A 22,771-nucleotide genomic window follows, 5' to 3' on the forward strand; every position below is an offset into this window, starting at 1 on the left:
TCCCTTTCATGCCCCTCGACTCTTATAATTGCCATCTGGTTTCTGTACAAATTGTAAACAGTCTTTCGCTCCCTGTATTTTACCACTGCCACCTTCAGAATTTGAAAGAGAGTATTCCAGTCAACATTGTCAAAAGCTTTCTCTAAGTCTGCAAATGCTGGAAACGTAGGTTTGCCTTTCCATAATCTTTCTTCTAAGATAAGTCGTAAGGTCAGTATTGCCTCACGTGTTCCATCATTTCTACGGAATCCAAACTGATCTTTCCCGAGGTTAGCTTCTACTACTTTTTCCATTCGTCTGTAAATTATTCGCGTTAGTATTTTGCAACAGTGACTTATTAAACTGATCGTTCGGTAATTTCCACATCTGTCAACACCGGCTTTCTTTGGGATTGGAATTATTATATTCTTCTTGAAGTCTGAGGGTATTTCACCTGTCTCGTACATCTTGCTCACCAGATGGTAGAGTTTTGTCAGGACTGGCTCTCCCAAGGCCGTCAGTAGTTCTAATGGAATGTTGTCTACTCCCGGGGCCTTGTTTCGACTCAGGTCTCTCAGTGCTCTGTCAAACTCTTCACGCATTCCCATTTCATCTTCATCTACATACTCTTCCATTTTCATAATATTGTCCTCAAATACGTCGCCCTTGTATAGACTCTCTATACACTCCTTCCACCTTTCTGCTTTCCCCTCTTTGCTTAGAACTGGGTTTCCATCTGAGCTCTTTTGTCCAAAGATCTCTTTCATTTTCCTGTAGGCAGTATGTATCTTACCCCTAGTGAGATAAGGCTCTACATCCTTACATTTGTCCTCTAGCGATGCCTGCTTAGCCATTTTGCACTTCCTGTCAATCTCATTTTTGAGATGTTTGTATTCCTTTTTGTCTACTTCATTTTGCATTTTTATATTTTCTCCTTTCATCAATTAAATTCAATATTCCTTCTGTTACCCATGGATTTCTACCACCCCTCGTCTTTTTACCTACTGCTGCCTTCACTACTTCTTCCCTCAGAGTTACCCATTCTTCTTCCACTGTATTTCTTTCCCCCATTCCTGTCAATTGTTCCCTTATACTGACCCTGAAACTCTGTACAACCTCTGGTTTACTCAGTTTATCCAGGTCCCATATCCTTAAATTCCCACCTTTTTGCAATTTGTTCAGTTTTAATCTACAGTTCATAACCAATAGATTGTGGTCAGAGACCACATCTGCCCCTGGAAATGTCCCACAATTTAAAACCTGGTTCCTAATTCTCTGTCTTACCATTACATAATCTATCTTATACCCTTTAGTATCTCCAGGATTCCTCCATGTCTGCAACCTTCTTTTATGATTCTTGAATCAAGTGTTAGCTACGATTAAGTTACGCTCTGTACAGAATTCTACCAGACGGTTTCCTCTTTCACTTCTTAGCCCCAATCCATATTCACCTAAGCTATGATTAAGTTACGTTCTGTGCAGAATTCTACCGGACGGCTTCCTCTTCCACTTCTTAGCCCCAATCCATATTCACCTACTATGTTTCCTTCTCTCCCTTTTCCTACTGTCCAATTGCAGTCACCCATGACAGTTAAATTTTCGTCTCCCTTCACTACCTGAATAATTTCTTTTATCTCATCATACATTTCTTCAATTTCTTCGTCATCTGCAGAGCTAGTTGACATATAAACTTGTACTACTCTAGTGGGCATGGGCTTCGTGTCTATCGTGGCCGCTATAATACGTTCACTATGCTGTTAGTATTAGCTTCCTCGCACTCCTATTTTTTTTATTCATTATTAAACCTACTCCTGCACTACCCCTATTTGATTTTGTATTTATAACCCTGTATTCACCTGACCAGAAGCCTTGTTCCTCCTGACACCGAACTTAACCTGTCCATTTCCCTTTTTAAATTGTCTAACATACCTGCCCGATTAAGGGATCTGACATTCCACGCTCTGATCCGTGGAATGCCAGTTTTCTTTCTCCTGATAACGACGTCCTCTTGAGTAGTCCCCGCCCGGAGATTCGAATGGGGGACTATTTTACCTCCGTAATATTTTACCCAAGAGGACGCCATCATTCTTCAGTCTTATTAGTTCTTAAAAGACCCATAGAGCACCTCGAAAACTTTGACCGCCGTTTTTTTAGAAACGGTCGAGTATCTACGGATAAGCCGAAACACGTTTTCGATTATTTTGACCCCTCTGTAGCCAGGCGAAGTTTCTGCTAAATCGGTTTATGTTACTTGCCGTGTTCTTGTCGTTAGCGTATCTTACACATATACAGAGAAATGACACATTAATACTAAAATTTTATTACATTCTACAAACAAGCAAAGAACTCATTTACTACGGAAAAGTGGTGAAAGCGATCTAATTACACAGTTTTTCTAAAAATTATATTGCACAGATTTATATGAGGACTATTCTTTGACGCCCGATTGGCCGTGAAATTAAAACCACAGTGAAAATCAGATGAACTATTGCTAGATATGTTGCGCAGTCTCTCTAGCATGCCGTCGATAGCATCACGTCGCATTATTCAGTTCTGAGAGCGCAGTGGGCACATAAAGATGCCTAGAACAACATTCTCCCACAAAGTGTGAAGTGCATGCTGTCATTCGATTTCTTCATGCTGAGGGGTTCCACTTGATTTCATGCACCCCACGTGATGTAACTGTCAATGTGACAGCAAATTGCGGCAATGATGCAAGGACTTCGAATCAGGATGTATAAACGTTCATGGTGCAAGTGATCAGGGAAGGAAGTGATTGTCAACCGATCATCTTGTTCAGCGAGTGGGACAGGCAATTCGAGAAACTCGTCTACGAAGGGCAATCCAGAACAAGTGAAGAGAAACTATTCTTTGGTAGACTCTCTTGACTTGTTTCAGAATTCTGAAGTTAGGTAACCTTATTCTCTACTGTTGTGTGACGTTCCTAATTAGTAGTCACTTCACTAATATCTTTATTTCTTACCATGGAGCCCCCTTCGGAACTACTGCTTCACAACACATGAACTGCCACTCACAAAACATACATCAGTCCCAGCAGTATCTCTCCCCTTCAGTATCTTAAACATCGGACTTACATCGGCGGTATTCCAAGTTTCGTCACATTTCACACGGATAACACATGAAAGAACAAAACGAGACCTAATGGACTCTGTCAATAGTAGTGTAGAAATGCTCTTTCTTTTAGGAAACATGCTTCCACTCTCGACCTGTTCGATACTGAGAATTCCATGTCAGTTGAGGAGATGACTCAAAATCCTCAACCTCAAGTAGCATTCGCCTCCTACGCTTATCAAAGAAATCGTTATCCAGAACATAGCTACGTTCAAATTACTAATCAACTGCTAGTTTAAGGTATAAATGTCGTTTGTGCAGTTTCAATAATACACAATGCACCAAACTGCTGTATTTTTCATCCCATGGCACAAAAGATTGCTAAGAGAACAAGATCGGATACTAAAAGGACCTTGTCAATAGTTGCGTAAATTACGAGTTCCCAAACTAAAAAAAAAATAAATAAATAAATAAATAAAAAAACCTCGTACACCGAGGATTCCGTACACAGTTACGTGTTTACATAGTTCATCCAACCCGTCATTCAAAAATGTTGACAATTTTTATTTGTCATCAATATCGATGAAGGCACGATATCGACCCCAGGTATTCCAAGACTTTCAAGAATTGTTTAGTTTTAACTGTTAACTGTGTGCTATGTGTAATATCGCATTTATCATTGTAATTTTTCATTTATTTTATTAGTTTATTTTGCTATGCTAACTGCCTGTTGCATTTATGTCTCACAAACTCACTCGTGAACACCTATAGGAACTTTACATTGCCTAGAATCGTAAAATTTGGAAAAAAACTCAAGGTTTCAAAGTACAAGTAGAGGTAAAAAGAAATTCGGAAATGATTAATTACACCGCCTATGAATCAAAGATCTTAGTATGTAGTACAAATATGAACTCGAAATGTCTACCCGTTCCTCAGAAAACCAGTTGTTAACAAACGGAGAGACAGACGATCAAATAACAAAGGTAAAAAAATATTTTTTCGTGTTATATAATTAAAAATTAACTATGTTCGGAATTTTTACATTAGCTGTGTGGTGAAACTTTGCTTCTTGTCAACTTTCATGGTTCTCGGTCAACGGGCATACTCTTTAGGTTTTGATGAAAGTGTTTGCGAATATCAAAGTGTGTGGCATAAATGCCCTTATCTTTTCATTGCATTGGCTCAGAAGCTTATATGTTTTACCACCAATGGACATATAGCTGAGTACCTCACATAAATTTCAACCTGGTATCTGCGCCGTACCTGAGGTAAGGTGCTCGTGACAGGCATACAGACGGACAGTTAAGTGATCCTGTATGGATTCTGTTTTTGCTGATTGAGGTACGGAATCCTAAGAAACACACTTTTTCGTCTGACTGGTTTGATGCGGCCCGCATGAATTCCTCTCCTGTGGCAACCTCTTTATCTTTCAGTAGCGCTTGCAGTCTATTTCTCCAATTATTTGCTGGACGTATTCTAATCTCTGTCTTCCTCTACAGTTCTTACACTCTAGTACCTGGGAAGTTATTCCCTGATATCTTACCACATGTCCTATCACCCCACCCCTTCTTCTTGACAGTGTTTTCCATGTATTCCTTTCCTCGCCGATTCTACGTAGAACCTCCACATTACTTATCTTACCTGCCCACCTGATTTTCATTGTTCTTATGTAGCACCACATCGCAAATGGTTACATTCTCTTCTGTTCAGGTTTTACCACAGTACGTAGACTCCATAAAAGAAATCTTCGATTATGATGTTTCAGTTAGTTGAATTTCTGGTATTTATTTGCATATGTGTTTTGTAGTTTACCTCACTACGTCTTAACGAGACAACGTTACAATGCATATTAATGTCAATCTGTACTAAAAGAATATATAAACTGTATTTAATTTAATATCTACGTCGCGTGATATTGATGTTGCGCAAGACGTTGAAGTAAGCAAAATAAGCATTCATGGGAATACGATGAATCCTTGGTGCCACTGGAATCCGCTGGTGACCTGGACGTCGCTGCGACTACTGATACAACATTTAACCGGTCAGTCCTCGCTCCATAGTGGGTGGCGACAGTGGTGGGTTCGCGTGCCATTGGGAGGAATGCGAGAGATGGACGTGCAGCTGGCTCCCTACGTCTTAGCAACAGGTACGAGATGCTACCCAATGTTGACGATAACTCTTAGCCAGCACGGGGTGCCTCTCCTGTCGGGAGCGGTCGACTTTCCTGCCCAGTCCGGACGAGAACAGAGTGTGGGTATACTTGTCATTGTGAGATCCAGTGTTAGAAGGGTGATGGAGCTCCTCAGGTAGATAGCAGGCAAGGCGGGAAAGAATTCCGGTGTACATTCGGTATGTTGCCGGGAGGTCTCACCCGTGATGTGGAGGAGGCCATGACGGAGCCTATCGAGCGCAGTGGGTGCAACCGGCTGCGTGCAGTGGCACGTGTCGGCCCAAATGATGCCTGCCACTTGGGGTCTGGGACCATCCTCGTCTCCTTTGGGCGGCTGGCTGATTTGCCGAAGGCAACACGAGGGATTCGGGCTAATCTGTATATTTGCAGCATTGTATCCAGGCTTGGTCGAGGTCCTCTGGTTTGGAGCAGAGTGGAACATCTAAACAAGTGGCACAGACGACTTTGCGACGGTATCGTATGCGAACTTCTCGACCTCCGCTATCGGGTGTAGAATTGTACGGTTCCCCTTAAAAGGCCAGGCGTGCACTACAGGCACGAAACGGCTACTAGGACAGCGGAGTTCGCAAGGCGTGCACATGGGGCTTTTTTAGGTTCGAAAACACCCCCCCCCCCCAACCCCACCCCTTGGATCAAAGACGATTTGCTTGGTAAATCAGCCACAGTGACCTCAGATAATCTTAGCGGTGGCAGATTAGAGGTATAGAAAATTAATATGATTTTAGTAAACGGCAGGAGCATCCAAGGAAAGATCCCAGAATTAAAATCGCTAACTGAAGGTTATAATGCACAGATAATGTTCGGAACGGAAAGCTGGTTGAAACCAGTCGTCAATGACAACGAAATCCTAAGTTCGGATTGAAATCTTCATCATTAGGGTATGTTAATCGCCAATGGTGGCGCCGTGTTTATTGCAGGAAAAAATTCGACCAAATCTTGCGAGGTTATCACGGATTCCGAACGTGAATAAATTTGAGTGAAGCTGAGTATCAAATAACGATCAAAAATGGTGATCGGATGCTTCTATAGACCACCTGCGTCATAATCTGTAGTTGTAGAGCGCTTCAGACAGAATAGGAGGTGACATCAGCTTATCAGATACAGATTGCGAGCGTTATGACACCAAAAATGGGGCCCAGATAGGATTTCGTGTGGCATTATTTTGGATGTCGTGTCCGAAAATTACCTTGAATAGACAGTTAGAGAGCCAACTCGAGAGGGTAACGTCTTAGACCTCCTTATTGAATCAGTTAACGTAGAGGAAGGTATCAGTGACAATAAGGCTGTGACAGCATCTATGACGACGGGTCCCACAAGGAATATTAAGAAAGGCAGGAAGATATATTTGCTCAGCAAGGATGACAGGATATAAATTTCAGAATACCTCAGCAGTCAGCATCAAATATTCGGGGATGAGGACGAAGAGGCGGAGAACAAACGGAAAAAATTAAAAGGCATCGTTCAATATGCCCTAGACAAGTATGTTCCGAGAAAGGTTTTAAGGGATAGGAGAGATTTACCATGGTTTAAAAGCCATGTTAGAAAACTGCTGCGTAAACAAAGAGCACTTCATCTCAGATTCAAGAGAAGTAAAAACATAGCTGAGAAACAAAAGCTGAACGAAGCGAAAATGAACCTGAGGAAAGCAATGAGAGAAGCGTTCAATGATTTTGAAAGAAAGATGATGGCAAACGACCTGAATAAAAACGCTAAGAGATTTTGGTCGTATGTAAAATCAGTAAATGGATCAAAATCATCTATCCATTCTCTCAGCGACCACACCGGCACCGAAACGGAAGATAATAGAAAGAAGGCCGAAATACTGAATTCGGTCTTCCGAAGTTGTTTCATCACAGAAGATCGTAGCACATTCCTATAAGATTCTATAAAAATTATGCGAAATAATTTGCTCCCCTTCCAGCCGTAATTTATTGTAGCTCGCTTGAACAACGAAAGGTACCTAACGACTGGAAAAAAAGAGTAGGTCATTCCCGTTTTTAAGAAAGGCCGTAAGACAGATCCACACAATTATAGACATATATCGTGCACGTCAATCTCTTGTAGAATTATGGAGTATGTTTTATACTCAAGAATTATGACGTTTTTGGAAAATGAACATCTCTTTTACAAAAATCAACATGGAATCCCAAACTCAGCTCGCCCTGATCCTCCATGAGGTCCACAGCGCAGTGGAAAACGGCGCTCAGGCTGATGCCGTGTTCCTCGATATCAGTAAGGCATTTGACACCGTCCCGCATTGCTGTTTAATTAAAAAATATGAGAAGTTTTGCTATTGGATTCAAGTCTTTCTTGCAGATAGCTCTCAACACGTCGCTCTTAACAGAACAAAATCGACAGATGTAAAGCTAGTATCCAGAGTACCACAGGGAAGTAAGATAGGACCGTTGCTGTTTACAGTATATATACACTATGTGATCAAAAGTATCCGAGCACCCCCTAAAACCTACGATTTTCATATTACGTGCATTGTGGTGCCACCTACTACTAGGTACTTCATATCAGCGACCTCAGTAGTCGTTAGACATCGTGAGAGAGCAGAAGGGGGCGCTACGCGTGGCTCACGAACTTCTAACGTGGTCAGGTGATTGGGTGTCACTTGCGTCATACGTCTGTACGAGAGATTTCCACATTCCTAAACATACCTAGGTCCACTGTTCCCGATGTGGTAGTGAAGTGAAAATGTGAAGGAACATGTACAGCACAAAAGCGTAAAGGCTGACCTCGTCTGTTGACTGACAGAAAGCGCTGACAGCTGAAGAGGGTCATAATGTTTAATAGGCAGACATCTCTCCAGAACATAACACAGGAATTCCAACGTGCATCAGGATCCATTTCACGTACTATGACAGTTAGGAGGGAGGTTGGATTTCATGGTCGAGCGGCTGCTCAAAAGCCGCACATTACGCCGGTAATGTCAAACGACGCCTCGCTTGGTGTAAGGATTTTTAGCATTGGCGGATTGAACAGTGGAAAAACGTTATATGGACTCACGAATCACGGTACACAATGTGGCGATCCGATGGCAGGATGAGGGTATGTCGAATGCCCGGTGAAAGTCATCTGCCAGCGTGTGTAGTGGCAACAGTAAAATTCGGAAGCGGTCGTGTTATGGTGTAGTTCATGGAGGGGGCTTGCAGCCCTTGTTGTTTGCGTGGCACTATCACAGCACAGTCCTACATTGATGTTTTAAGCACCTTCTTGCTTCCCACTGTTGAAGAGCAATTCGGGGATGGCGACTGCAACTTTCAAAACGATCGAGCACCTCTTCATAACGCACGGTTTCGGCCGAGTGGATACACGACAATAACATCCCTGTAATGGACTGGCATGCACAGAGTCCTGACCGAATCTTATAGAACACTTTTGGGATGTTTTGGAACGCCGACATCGTACTAGGCCTCGCCGATAGACATCGATACCTCTCCTCAGAGCAGCACTCGGTGAAGAATGGGCTACTACTCCCCAAGAAACCTTCCAGCAACTGATTGAATGTATGTCTGCGAGAATGGAAGCTGTGGGCCAACACCATACTGATTTCAATCATTACCGATGGTGAACGCCCTAACTTGTAAGCCGTTTTCAGCCACGTGTCCGGATACTTTTGATCACATGGCGTATAAGTGATCTAGTAGAAAGTGTCGGATGCTCTTTAACGCTACTCACAGACGATGTGTATACCAAAGCAGCAACGTCAGAAGATAGTAAGAATTTGCAGAACAACCTGCACAAAACTGATGATTGGTGCAGGCTCTGGCAGTTGACCCTGAATGTAAATAAATGTAACGTATTGCGCATACATAGGAAAACAAATCCACTACTATACTGCTACACTATTGATGACAAAGAGCTGGAGACAGCGATTGCCTTAAAATATCTAGGCGTAATTATCTAGAGCGACCTTAAGTGGAATGGTAATGTAAAACAGATAGTGGGAAAAGCAGACACCACACTCAGATTCATCGGATGAATCTTAAGGAAATCTAACTCATCCACGAAAGAAGTGGCTCAGAAGGAGCTTGTTCTCCCGATTCTTGGGTATTGTCCATTTGTTTTGGATCCCTAGCAGGTAGGACTGATAGAGAAGATAGAGAAGATCCAACGAAGATCGGCGCGTTTCGTCACGGGATCGTTTAGCTGGTGAGAGAGCGTTACGGAGTTGCTAAACAAACTCCAGACGTTACAGGAGAGGCGTTGTGCATCACGTAGAGAGCTTCCATTGAAATTTCGGGACAGCACTTGTCACTAGGAGTCAGACAATATATAACTTCTCTCCCCCCCCCCCCCTCTCCCCCCCTATACATCTCACATATTGACCACGAGGAGAAAATTCGAGAAATTAGAGCCAATACAGAGACTTACAATCATTATTCCCACGCACTGCTTGTGACTGGAACAGGGTTGAAGGGATCAGATAGTGGTACCGAAAGTACTCTCCGCCACACACGATTAGGTACCTTGTGGAATATGATGTAGATGTGAACCATACAAAATCGCTGCTGTACTGCGTTCGAAAGGAGAACCAACACGCTGTTAAGCAGCGGTCATAATTTTTTGGTTCATCAGTATATATTCAATACTTGTACCACAAATACAAAAAAATGAAATCTAGCATTCGATGAATTTCTGCATCTAGTTGCTCTAACGTTAATAAAATTCATTGAATATGAGTCCAGTACACAATTTACCCCGAACTAAATCCTCTTAAAAGGTAATACAGTTCCGTAAGGAACAGATGCACATACAACAGCAGCACTTCCGCATCCTCAGTGCCCACTATTTCCCCACACCCGCCTCCTTCGTGAGGTGAAATCTTCTAGCAGGCGTGGCGCTAGCCCATCCGTCGTGTCCCTGTGCCGCTGAGCTGTCTTTGATGTTTTCCGTACTCCCTTACGTCACTAGCTATCCACACTCCCCCAGAGCTTTGCGTCGTGTTACGTAGACGTGTCGGTGCCGGATAACTTTACACCAGCTGCCTCGATACCGCTCAGCAAATTAAATCGGACGAGTCGATGTAATCTGAGTGTGTGTGTGTGTGTGTGTGTGTGTGTGTGTGTGTGTGTGTGTGTGTGTGTGAAAGCGGGAGGGGTGAAACGTGTCCTGTCACTGATATCGAATGGTCTCACTGCTAGACCCTCACGTGTTATTTCTGCATTGATGGAAGTTGTAAGAATTACACCATATAGCACCAATCCATTATTATCAAATTTTGTTGAAATTTACATCATATCACAGGTTTTAAAGAATTAATCTTTCATTTCATTCTGAACTGATGTTCAGCCTCAACGTCAATTTTAGGAGTGACCCTAACAGACATGAACACATTCTTCTTTTCTTTCTTTGTGGCATGGAAGCAAATAGCTTTCCCTTATCATCTTGACACGTTCTACCACGAATGAAACACATGCTATGTCATTCCATGAATATTGCTGGCTGGAGGCAGACATCCCAGACATGCTCTGTGGAAGATAAATCAGGGAACAAAGAAGGCCAATCAAAAACCCGTGCGTTTATCAAGGCCTTTGTGTAGTATACTTCAATTAGCGGTTTTGCAATGTCATGCTGGAATATGCCATTTTCTACCCTGCTTATGAAGGATATGGCATCAGGGTTTACCATTCCGCCGTAGCGTGTGTTGGTTGGGACAATAGCTGTACCTATTGCTGGGTTCTCTGTGATCTCCTCTCGAGAGGCTGAATTTATTGTACCAACTATCATTGCTCCCTAGTAGATCACTGCCCTGCTGATCCTCTGTTCCAGGCGTCCGACATCGTTTCCTACAGCAGCTGTTTCGTCTCCTAGTAAAGAACTGATTAAAGGGACAGCAGGTAATCTATAGACCAATGAGAGTCAGAAAGGACTGACAGTGCATCTATTCAGAAATGACACAGAAACGTGAGGTAGCCATGTCATAAGTCTCCTAACGTGTTGTTGTTGTTGTTGTTGTTGTGGTCTTCAGTCTTGAGACTGGTTTGATGCAGCTCTCCACGCTGCTCTATCCTGTACAAGCTTCTTCATGTCCCAGTACCTACAGCAGCATACATCCTTCTTAATCTGCTTAGTTTATTCATCTCTTGGTCTCCCTCTACGATTTTTACCCTCCACGCTGCCCTCGAATACTAAATTGGTGATCCCTTGATGCCTCAGAACATATCCTACCAACCGATCCCTTCTCCTAGTCAAGTTGTGCCACAAGCTCCTCTTCTCCCCAATTCTATTCAATACCTCCTGATTAGTTACATGATCTACCCATTTAATCTTCAGCATTCTTATGTAGCACCACATTTCGATATAGTCTATTCTCTTCTTGTCTAAACTATTTATCGTCCACGTTTCACTTCCATACATGGCAGGTATCACTTCCAATAAAACAGCCGTTAGACGATCAATGGACTTGCTGAAGGACAAGTCAAAGGCAAAAAAGTTCACACAACCAAAAATGTCTTCAGAATAACGACCAGTCCCTAAAGAAAGCTCAAAATGTATTAAGGGGAATCACCATAACAAAGAATCTAGTCATGGGTCAGGAATTTGGCCACAATAACAGGGATTGGACAATAAAGTTGACCACACTATATATCAATTTACAGTGCCGCTATCTCGCAGTACAAATACGAGTATAAGCCGCAGCCACCGTTGTTGTAGTGTGATTCGTAATTGGAAACATCACTAGCAACTCACGGATGGTTAATACAAGGCTACTCCCAACATATTAGAAGACAACACTTGCCTCAAAAAGACGGTAACTACTGCAAGATGAAGCTCGCGATGTCGACGCCATTAGTGGCAGCAAACCGAATGGGATGGACAACTGCTTTCCGGACTATTCAAAGATTCTATCTACTAACAGCAGCGTACTTCGGCGGTACACGAAAAGGTCTTAGTAGCTAACCTAGCAGAAACTGGACGTGAAACGGTTCCTGCCGTTCTGACCGACTGGAGCGGCAAAGTTCTTGCTTTAGAGTTGGGTGGCCCAAACTGGCGCAGATTGCCAGAATGAAGGAGACCTTGTATGTCTCCCACACCACGTGGCTTCAGTGATGATTCGAAATTATGCCAAGGAACCAAGCTAGATTTCTCCACCTTCAGTGTTTTCTACGTGAAATAAACAGGGAATGCCAAAATTATGCTGCCCCCTCCAGCAGATGAACCTCTACGTAGGTAGTGCCTTGATAGTGTCTGCGGTCCTGAGAAAACTAGTTTAGCAGTTCAGATTGACGACTTATTAATTAATTGAACGACCGGTCTTTATTTAGTATCGATTAACTCGGAATCTTAGTGGGAGATGGAATCTGTGACCAGAATTAAAGAATTAATTTTATTATTCTCTGTCCCTTTGTGGTGTGGACTGTCTGGACGGACGATATGACCTCGCCACATGAAATTATGTGCTTGACGAAGTCACTGCATCACAAACCCCTCTTCCATAGTTGTCAAGACAGTCTTGTAGCGGCGTCTTATAGCTCTTCAGACGACTCAAAGAGTTGAAGAGGAATGGGTTTTGAATATTGCTGCTTCTTTTGACCTTTCCCAGATAACCTACAAAAACGTTATCGTCTATCTGATCTCCACAAACTGAAGCCACACTCATCGCTGAACAGCACAGAATGCCATTCAGTTTCCCAGTTGACTCCTACTGTGGAAGTCTCTGTTGTCTGTGGTAATGGTCTCAGCGGTAAACGGCGAGTGACAATACGGGATCTCAGCCCATCTTTCAGTGATGTTTTCTCGGCGTTTCGTGGTGACACTCGGATTTCAGTTGTCGTCGTCCGCCTGTTCGTTAGAGTCAGTCGAACAAGCCTACGATCGTTTTATGGTGCTGTCGTTCTACGATGACCCTTGTTTACCATTCTTGCCCCGCTATTGCCCTGGATTGATCTCCCCACCACTGCTTCAGCAATCATTTCACTTCAAGCACCCTGTAGGTGCGGTCTGTAAATACTAAAGCTCCAATTCCAAGGATTCTATTATTCTGAATGACGGAACATAGCCTTCAGATACAAGTGCGCGCCCTCCAGGCAAGTGTGTTGTGATTTCTGCCTGAAAAATGCAGGAAAGTTACACGCAGTCGCCCCCAATAGCCACCACGCACTCACACTATTCTTCACACATAGCAAAGGCTTTCTTCTGTGCTCATAAGGATGAAATTTTATTCAGTGTTTTATCATCATCCCTCACCGTCTCAAGACTAGTAATCACGAGAAGTCATCGATAGTCATAGATACAAAAAATAGGTGAAAGTTACAAGTTTGACCCAATAGACGTTATCTTCAGTGTTTCTCTAAAATTGTAAAGTTTGTTTGTATACATGCTCAAGCAACTTTTCGCAAAACAAAATAAAAATATCATAGCAGGTAAAACAAGTGAGTGATATAGCGGAGTGTAAACAGTTGTAGTTCTCTCCCTATAGCTGTGTTAGTCCCGATGATCAAAAATTGACTCTCTATGTACCAGTCGCACAGGCTGAACGCAACGCTCCAGGAACAGATCCATCAAAGCAACGGTTCACACTAACAAGCCCTGGCAAACGATCGACACTTTGGCTACGGATCGTCATTCTGCATTTAAGAGACCCGGAAGGAGTGCGCAGAAATGGGTGATGGTTCCAGGAGTCAAATGTGCCGTCTTCTAACAACAACGTGCTACTACCGCCGTAAGTCCTTCGATACCTAGGAAAAGAGACGCTACTTCTTAATTCCAAGTAAATATATTCGGAAACAATTACAACGTTTAGTTCCTTAGTGTGCAGTAAAGATTTCTAGATTCAGACAGAAATATTAATGTCAGATAATGTAGTGAATACGCTGTAAGCATTGATATTGTGCAGTACCTATACATTCCTACTGAAATCATAAACGTGGATAGACCTGTTTTGGAAATTCTCTTCTATTAACGTTTTATTGGAGTATATCGTCGCATAATAGTGGTAGAGCAATCCATCAATTTTTAAGTAGTGTGTGCAGCCTCCACATCACTCATTTGTCGAGGATTTATCTCCACTATACGCCATGTCGAGCCTTCACAATACTTCTTTTAACTGCAATTGCCTTTAAACAACCTTGTTTCGATAAATGTCTTTTATTAACGATTTTTTTTGTTTTTGTAAAAGTACCGTGCGCCGAAGTCTTAAAGTGTAATTCAGACGGTTTAGTCCTTACATTGTGGCAACAGGGTAATATCTACATCTACAGCTACGTGATTACTCTGCTTTTCACAGTAAAGTACCTGGCAGAGGGTTCAATGAACCACCTTCAAGCTGTCTCTCTACCGTTCCACTCTCGAACGGAACGCAGGAAAAACGAGCACTTAAATTTTTCTGAGTGAGCCCTGATTTCTCTTATTTTATCGTGATGATCATTTCTCCCTATGTAGTTGGGGGGCCAACAGAATGTTGTCGCAGTCTGAGCAGAAAACTGGTGATCGAAATTTCATGAGAAGATCCCGTCGCAACGAAAACGCCTTTGTTTTAATCACTGCCAATCCAACTCACGTATCATGTCTGTGACACTATCTCCCCCATTTCGCGATAATACAAAACGAGCTGCCCTACGTTGTACTTTTTCGATGTCATCCGTCAGTCTCACCTGATGTGGATCCCACACCGTACAGCAATGGTCCAGAACAGGGCGGAGAAGCGTGGTGTGAACAGTCTCTTTAGTAGACCTATTGCACCTTCTAAGTGTTCCGCAAATGAATCGCAATCTATGATTTGCTCTACCCACAATATTACCTATGTGATCGTTCCAATTTAGGTTATTTGTAATGCTAATCCCTAAGTATTTAGCTGAATTTACAGCCTTTAGATTTGTGTGACTTACCGCGTAATCGAAATTTAGCTGATTTCTTTTAGTACTCATGTGAATAACTTCACACTTTTCTCTATTCAGGGTCAATTGCCACTTTTCGTACCATACAGATATCTTATATAAATCATTTTGCAAGTCGTTTTGATCACCTGATGACTTTAAAAGACGGTAAACGACAGCATCATCTGCAAACAATCTAAGATGGCTACTCAGATCGTCTAAAAATATGGAATCAGTTTGACATCCCCTGTCGACAGAACTCATTACTTCATGAGTATAAAGAGCTAGTTGTGTTTCACATGAACGATATTTTATGAATCCGTACTATGTGTCAATAAATCGTTTTCTTCGAGGTACTTCATAATGTTCGAATACAGTATGTGTTCTAAAACCCTAGTGCAAATCGACGTTAGTGATATAGGCCCGTAATTCAGCGTATAACTCCTACTTCCCTTTTTGGGTATTGGTGTATTCAAAATGTTCAAATGTGTTTGAAATCTTATGGGTCATCAGTCCCTAAGCTTACACACTATTGAACCTAAATTGTCATAAGGACAAACACACACACCCATGCCCGAGGCAGGACTCGAACCTCCGCCGGGACCAGCAGCATAGCCCATGACTGCAGCGCCTTAGGCCGCTCGGCTTATCCCGCGCGGCGGTATTGGTGTGCCTTGAGCAATTTTCTAGTCTTTAGGTACAGATCTTTCTGTGAGCGAGTGGTTGTGTATAATTGCTAAATATGGAGCTGTTTTATGAGCTTATTCTGAAAGGAATCTGACTGGTATACAATCTGGACCGGTGGCCTTGCCTTTATTAAGTGATTTAAGCTGCTTTGTTACACCGAGGATATCTACTTCTATGTTTCTCATCTTGGCAGTTGTTCTTGAATGGAAATCAGGAATATTTACTTCGTCTTCTTTGGTGAAGGAGTTTCGGAAAATCGAGTTTAATAACTCTGATTTAGTGGCACTGTCATCAGTGACTTCACCGTTGTTATCGCGCAGTGAAGGTATTTATTGGGTCTTGCCACTGGTGTTCTTCATGTATGACCAGAATCTCTTTGGGTTTTCTGCCAGATTTCGAGACAGAATTTCGTTGTGGAAATTATTGAAATCATATCACATTGAAGTACGCGCTATGTATCGAGCTTCTGTAAAACTTTGCCAATCTTGGGGATTTTGCGTTCTTTTAAATTTGGCATGCTTTTTTCGCTGCGACAGCAACAACGATATGACCCGTTTTGTGTACCATGGGGATCCGTACCATCACTTATTAGTTTCTGTGGTATATATCTCTCAATTGCTGTTGATACTATCTCTTTGAAAACATTCCAAAACTTTCCTGCACTTACATGATCAGGTCGAAAGGAGTGAAAACTGCCTCTTAATAATGCGTTAAGAGCATTTTCATCAGCTTTTTTTAAATAGATATACTTTGCGCTTCTTTTTGATGGTTGTAGGTGTTACGGTATTCAGCCTAGCACAACTGCCTTGTGGTCGCTAATCCCTGTATTCGTCACAACACTCAGTATTTGTCCAGGATTATCTGTTGCTAAAAGATCAAGTAGACTATGCTTTCGCAACCATTTACGCTTCGAGTGGGCTCATAAAATAATTTTCTAAGAAAGCATTCAGTACAATTTCGGATGATGTTTTATGCCTGCTACCGGCTTTAAACGCATAATTTTTCCAGCATATCGAGGGTAGATTGAAGTCACCACCGACTATAATTGTATGAACGGGGTACTTATTTGAAATGAGACTCAAGTTTTCTCTGACCTTTTTATTCTGAGTCGGAGGGTCGGTAAAACGATCCAATTAATTTCACACGAACTATCTACTTCAATTTCGCTACAAGGCAAACTACCTCTGACAGCAATAAATACTCCACCACCAACTGTATTTCATCTATCCTTCCCGAACACTGTTAGATCGTTTGAAAAAATTTCGGTTGAATTTATTTCCGGCTTTAGCCAGCTCTCTGTAACTACAACTATTTGAGCTTCAGTGTTTTCTGTTAGGGCTTGGAGCTCTTGTTCTTTCCCAACACAGCTACGACAATTTACAAATACAATACCAATCGTTTCTACAACTACCTTACTGTGTTTTACCTGCGCACTTTTAAGCGGACGCCACTTCTGTTGTTCCCTGAGATCCTCTAACCCGCAAAACTGCCCAGTCCTTTCCACACTGAATCAAGGATATGGATGTTGGGATTTCTGAATATTTGTGGATACTGCAGCAAAATTTACTATCTAGGTAAATGCCTAACAAAATTGCAGAGTACTTTCGTTCATTTTCTCCATCATGAATAGTGCTAAAAAATACAATTTGTTCAGTTTTATTGTTACTTAGTTTCAGCCTTTTCTCCTGATATCATTTAGCTGCCTTTTCTATGATGATGTTGTTTAATTGTCTGACATCATTCACAAAATTATGTGATGCAATGAAAATTGTCATCATCCTAAATCACGCATTTATATAAATTTGGCAGATTATTCACACACGCAATTAATAAGAAATGTGCCAACACACAGCTTTGGGGGGGAATCCAGATAAATTTTGTTTGAATTAACAACTACGGTTTGCTTTCTGTTTGTCAGATATCATTAGTAGTGCTAGTCCTAATTTAGTAATTCTGCCGGCCGGTGTGGCCGTGCGGTTTTAGGCGCTTCAGTCTGGAACCGCGTGGCCGCTACGGTCGCAGGTTGGAATCCTGCCTCGGGCATGGATATGTGTGATGTCCTTAGGTTAGTTAGGTTTAAGTAGTTCTAAGTTATAGGGGACTGATGACCTCCGATGTTAAGTCCCATAGTGCTCAGAGCCATTTGAACCATTTTTTTTTAGTAATTCACTGCTTTCGAGTTTCTTATTTAAAATATTATATGGAACATTGCCAAAGATCTTGGTTAGATCTAATTGAGTACCGTCAGTGTTCTCTCTGCTTTAAAAGCCGTGGAGTACTGATAATAAAATTTCTTGAAATGCCTTAATTGTTGACAGTCCGTTTCGGAATTTATACTGTGCGTTGTTGACCAGGACGTTACGCTCAAAAAAATTGTTTAACTGGCCTGTCACTATAGATTCAATAATTTTCGATTTTGTTGGTAGTACTGCTACAGGCTTGTAATTTTAGGGTAAATTTCTCTCATCATTTATTCGTTTTAAAATGTAACAGTGGAATTCCTATTGTATATAACATTTTCTAAGGATAAAATTATAAAAATAAAAGATATCTTTATTTATGGAGTTGTACAGTGATTTGACTATCCTTAGGATATACCAATTTTGAGGTTCCAGTGTCTCTCACATAGCAACAGTACGCGTTAATGAAGACACTGTTTTGAAGAACTGAAGGTCGCAATTGGACAAATTGATCATGTTATTGGATAATAATAAATTCATATACGGAGTTGGTTTATTTTTAGACGTATTAACACTGGCCTTTTACTGCAATGAACGAAGTTGTAAAAATTTTTATTTCAGAGCGGCTATTTACCCAATTTTAAGATTTCATTCAAACCTGTCATCTTACCGCAGTACCTGGGTAAGTTGACGTCGACCACAGACCAAAATGACTGTAGTATTCAAAATTGAAGACATTTTTGTTTCCATAATGTACTACCTAACCTGTCGCAGCGCATACGTAACTATAGGTTCGTTATGATGCTGCTCTCTGCCTTCTGGCTGTTCGGCTAAGCATAGCTGGTACTATGCGCCCTCCCCCAACTGCCTTCACGCACGACGCGGAGACACCAGCAGCGTCGCTGGAAAGCGTGCGTATGGAGTGTCGTAGACAGGAACGCGTATGTGTGCATCGTGCTACTCGAGTAGCTACACGCTGTACGTGCACAGTATGTGGCACATTTCACAGTTTTCAACAAAATTTTTGTTCACTGATGTACTCTCTAAAGTCGTCTATGTTCTTCCTCAGGGTTCCAGCTGTCTCCATTTCAAATTTCATCTATATCAGTTCAGCAGTATGGTGCGGTGTAGTCGCGAAAACGTAACAGTCAGACTTAATATAATATGAATGTGTAGTATGTAAATTGAAGTTATAGGGAGCTCAAAGGAAACAAAAGGGAAGAAACTATTTGGTATCAGCTACATCGGGACTTTATGCTTACATGTCCTAAAGAACAGACACCACACATTCAGGTAAATGACTCGTCTCAATGGGCAATGAATCCACAAACTTCAGTGCAGATGCACAGTTGTCTTCGAGTTCCAGCGGGAATCTAAAATTAGCGAGCATGGAGGACGTGGGCGGAGACAGAGGATAGGTGGAGCTATGTGGGAGCGTGTGTCATCTGGGCAGCGTGCCGAGATAGTCCACGCATGTGCGATAGATGTTGTGGCCCGGTGGCACAGTGGTTAACGCAACTGCCAAGTAAGCAAAAGTTCCCGGGTTCGAGTGCCTGTCTGGCCCATATTATCAATCACCACCGTTGACTCAGCATGAAGTCCCGATGCAGCTGATATCATTAGTTGCTTCCTTACCCATTTCCTTTCCTTTCTTCCCCCTCCAATTTGCATAATAAATGCAGATGGCTGATCATGTTTTAAACTACTATCCGACTCAAGAGTCCAGTGTTCACTGCACCACATGACCGAAATGGAACGTAAAATTGTGATGCTGTCACGTATCCTAATGCACCTCAACAAACACTTTGTCCCTTGCTATGCGACAACTACCAACGAAATTATATTGGTAGTCCACACTATATATAAGTGTGCGCTTTGTGTCCAGTCATTGCCTCAAAACCTCAAAAGCTAGAGCTACATGTGACAACTTCTCCTATACTTGCCAACCAAGTATAACGAAAACATTTTTTCCAAAAAGAATTTTCTATATCTGTAACTTGATGTTAGCGCGACATCACCAGTACGAAACGTCTTTAGACAGGAGAGTCATTTTCCCTGAAGACCAAATGGTTGAAATGGCTCTGAGCACTATGGGACTTAATATCTGGGGTCATCAGTCCCCTAGAACTTAGAACTACTTAAACCTAACTAACCGAAAGACATCACACACATCCATGCCCGAGGCAGGATTCGAACCTGCGCCCGTAGCAGTCGCGTGGTTCCGGACTGAAGCGCCTAGAACCACTCGGCCACAGCGGTCGTCCCCTGAAGACAACTGATAGACTTTTTCTGTGGAATTCGTCGACAGCAGACGTTTGCAGCCAACTAGAGGAGCTCCCTGTGTTTCCTGTTGCAGATGGTTGTGGAGTTCAATGCCCAGGTGGCTCTGTTCCGCGATATGCTGATCCACGTCGGACAGCCCAAGGACTGCCCAGACCTGAGAGAGCGCATCCGCAAGCAGAGAAGGACCTGCGTGGAGACGTGCCGCCACACGAGTCAGCTGCTGCTTCCCGCAGTCCGCAGGTAAGCGCCTCGAAACATGCCTGCCACCACGAGGGATTACTTGGGACACTTCTTAGAGAATAACGCAAAAACGCAATGAAAACTTTTCATGGAGCGACAGTTCTACTGCCGCGGCTTATGGCAACAACCGCCAGTGTTAATGTAGGAGAAGCCGAGAGGCGAAACAAGAAACCTATCTGATACTGATGGGCAAATACCAAAACTGAAGATGCTCTCGCTGAAGGTCTCAGAAAGTGCACATTTATCCCTGGAAATTCGTGAAGTCGGGGCAAGAGTTGCTGTGAACAGATGCCACCATACAATTTGGATCCTCTGGTGGACACATTGAGGCTCTACCTCTGCTGTGAGCACAGCGGATTTAGTTTACACTCATATGAATTGATAGCCCAGCAGTCTTTTAGGCTTGGTAAAGCTGAGCAAAGAACTACTAGCGGGGTCATCACTACGTCAAAGGAGGAATAACTGCAGCCAACTCCAGTAGCACCAAGCGCCGTACAGGCAAGTTTAGTTAGTACTGTTTCCAGCATAAAATGGCAGGGAACGGACCCTCGCGGAGACCCCGAAGGAGACAGGCGTACTTAGTACAGTTATGCGGTACACTCCGAAACATGTGAGACACGACTGGTCGTCTGTCTTCAGAACGAAAGAATCTGGAGAAGAGAAATCCAAGCGTTAATAAAGTTTTTTCTCAATGATAGTTTCATTGCATGTCATAACTGTTTGGCTACCTCTGACTGTCGGCTCTCGATCAAAGCCATTCGTGTTTTGCCTCTACTTCATTACCTTCCATAGCAAATAGTATCACCACAACATTCATCATAAACATGGAGCAGATGTAGACCGCTCCCGCTCGCAATGCATAAGAGGACTCACAGACCTTGTGGGATAGCAATTTCTTGAAAATATCAAGATCATTACTGAAAGATGCTTGGATTAGCTGAAGTGGAACAAGAGATTTTCTCTGAACTGTCTCAGGACAGAATGGGTAATCGGCTTGATATCTTACGAATTTTAGCTGTAACCATCTCAATGTTTCACAGGGACAGACTCGAGTGTGAGAACCGCTCGTGATATGGAGATCAACATTAGTAAATAAGTCATTACATGAGTAGTTAAGTGTAGCCGATCTCTTCCTAAAGACATCCCGGAACACTACTTGACGATCCATCGATAACTTCTCCGAGGAATAAATTTTCATAACCAGGATACAATCCGTAAACTGAATATTATTCTATACTAACATTCTGTGATAAGCTCACTGGACAAAATACGCTGTCCAGTCACATTAATGTGGCTCCCTGTCAAAGCCTGGATAATCACCGTCTGTATCGTGGATCGCTGCGAGACATGCAGTTGACTCAATGAGATTCTGGAAAGCGCCGACGTGGATGCGGAGGTATGCCGGTTCCAATGCTGAGGCCAGCTGCGTTAGGTTTCTCAGTTGAAGATCCATGATCAGAGCACCTCGGTGAAGGTGGTCCCAGACATTCGCGATTGGGTTTATATCCGGCGAGTTTGGTGAGCAAGGCACGAAGCACCCAAGTGCACTGCCAACTGTGTGACACGTATTTTTCTGCTTGTAGATGTCATTGTGCTAAGGATAATAAACTGTATGTACGTATGGACATAGTCCCCAAGGGTAGATTCATACTTGCGTTCATCCTTAGCGCCTTGCAGAATGTGTACATCACCGAGGGAATATTGCGAAAATATTCCCCAAACCATAACACTCCCTCATCCGGCCTGGAAACTTCGTACGATTGTTGCATGTGCTTTGCTTTCAGACTTTTCAAGCCGATGCAGAGGAAAAACAGCTTGCATGTAGGGGTGGACACAATCCCGAACAATAGATGCCTTCCAGAATGTCGAAACCACCCAGAGAATGCCAAGAAAAATTTCCCCAAACCATAACGCCCCCTTCTCCAGCCTGGAAACTTCCTACGATTGTTGCAAGTGGTTAGCGTTTAGACATTTGACGCCGATGGAACATGGAACGTCGTTCATCTCAGAGGGTCGCCTGTCACCGCTGAGTGGAAGTCCATTTTTCTTTGGTACTGGCGTGCAAATTCCAGCCCTAGTAGCCGAGAAACAGAAGTTGTATGGGTGTATGAACCAGGCGTGTGCTGCGGAGGCCCGTACACAGCAACATTCACTGAATGATCTTTGAGGAGACTCTACTGATGGGCCCTTGGTTGGTCTGGGACGTTAGCTGCTTAACAAATGCACGTCTATTCGCTCCAGCGGACGTGGTGAACCACAGTTGCCTTGGCGGCGTTTTTACTTGAGCCATTCTGCTACGCACGGTATACTTTAAC

At 42.8% G+C, this 22,771-nt stretch overlaps 1 protein-coding gene across 1 annotated transcript in view; it reads left to right on the plus strand.

The window, feature by feature from the left end:
- The window catches only part of LOC126272583 (uncharacterized), a 363,445-nt gene that overhangs the window by 252,885 nt on the left and 87,789 nt on the right, over window positions 1–22,771 (plus strand). The window contains exon 2 of the mRNA XM_049975509.1: window positions 20,290–20,456. Within this exon, the coding sequence (XP_049831466.1) occupies window positions 20,290–20,456 (167 nt within the window). The remainder of the gene's footprint in view (window positions 1–20,289; window positions 20,457–22,771) is intronic.

Source organism: Schistocerca gregaria, chromosome 5, assembly GCF_023897955.1.
Source record: "Schistocerca gregaria isolate iqSchGreg1 chromosome 5, iqSchGreg1.2, whole genome shotgun sequence".
NCBI classification, from domain to species: domain Eukaryota; kingdom Metazoa; phylum Arthropoda; class Insecta; order Orthoptera; family Acrididae; genus Schistocerca; species Schistocerca gregaria.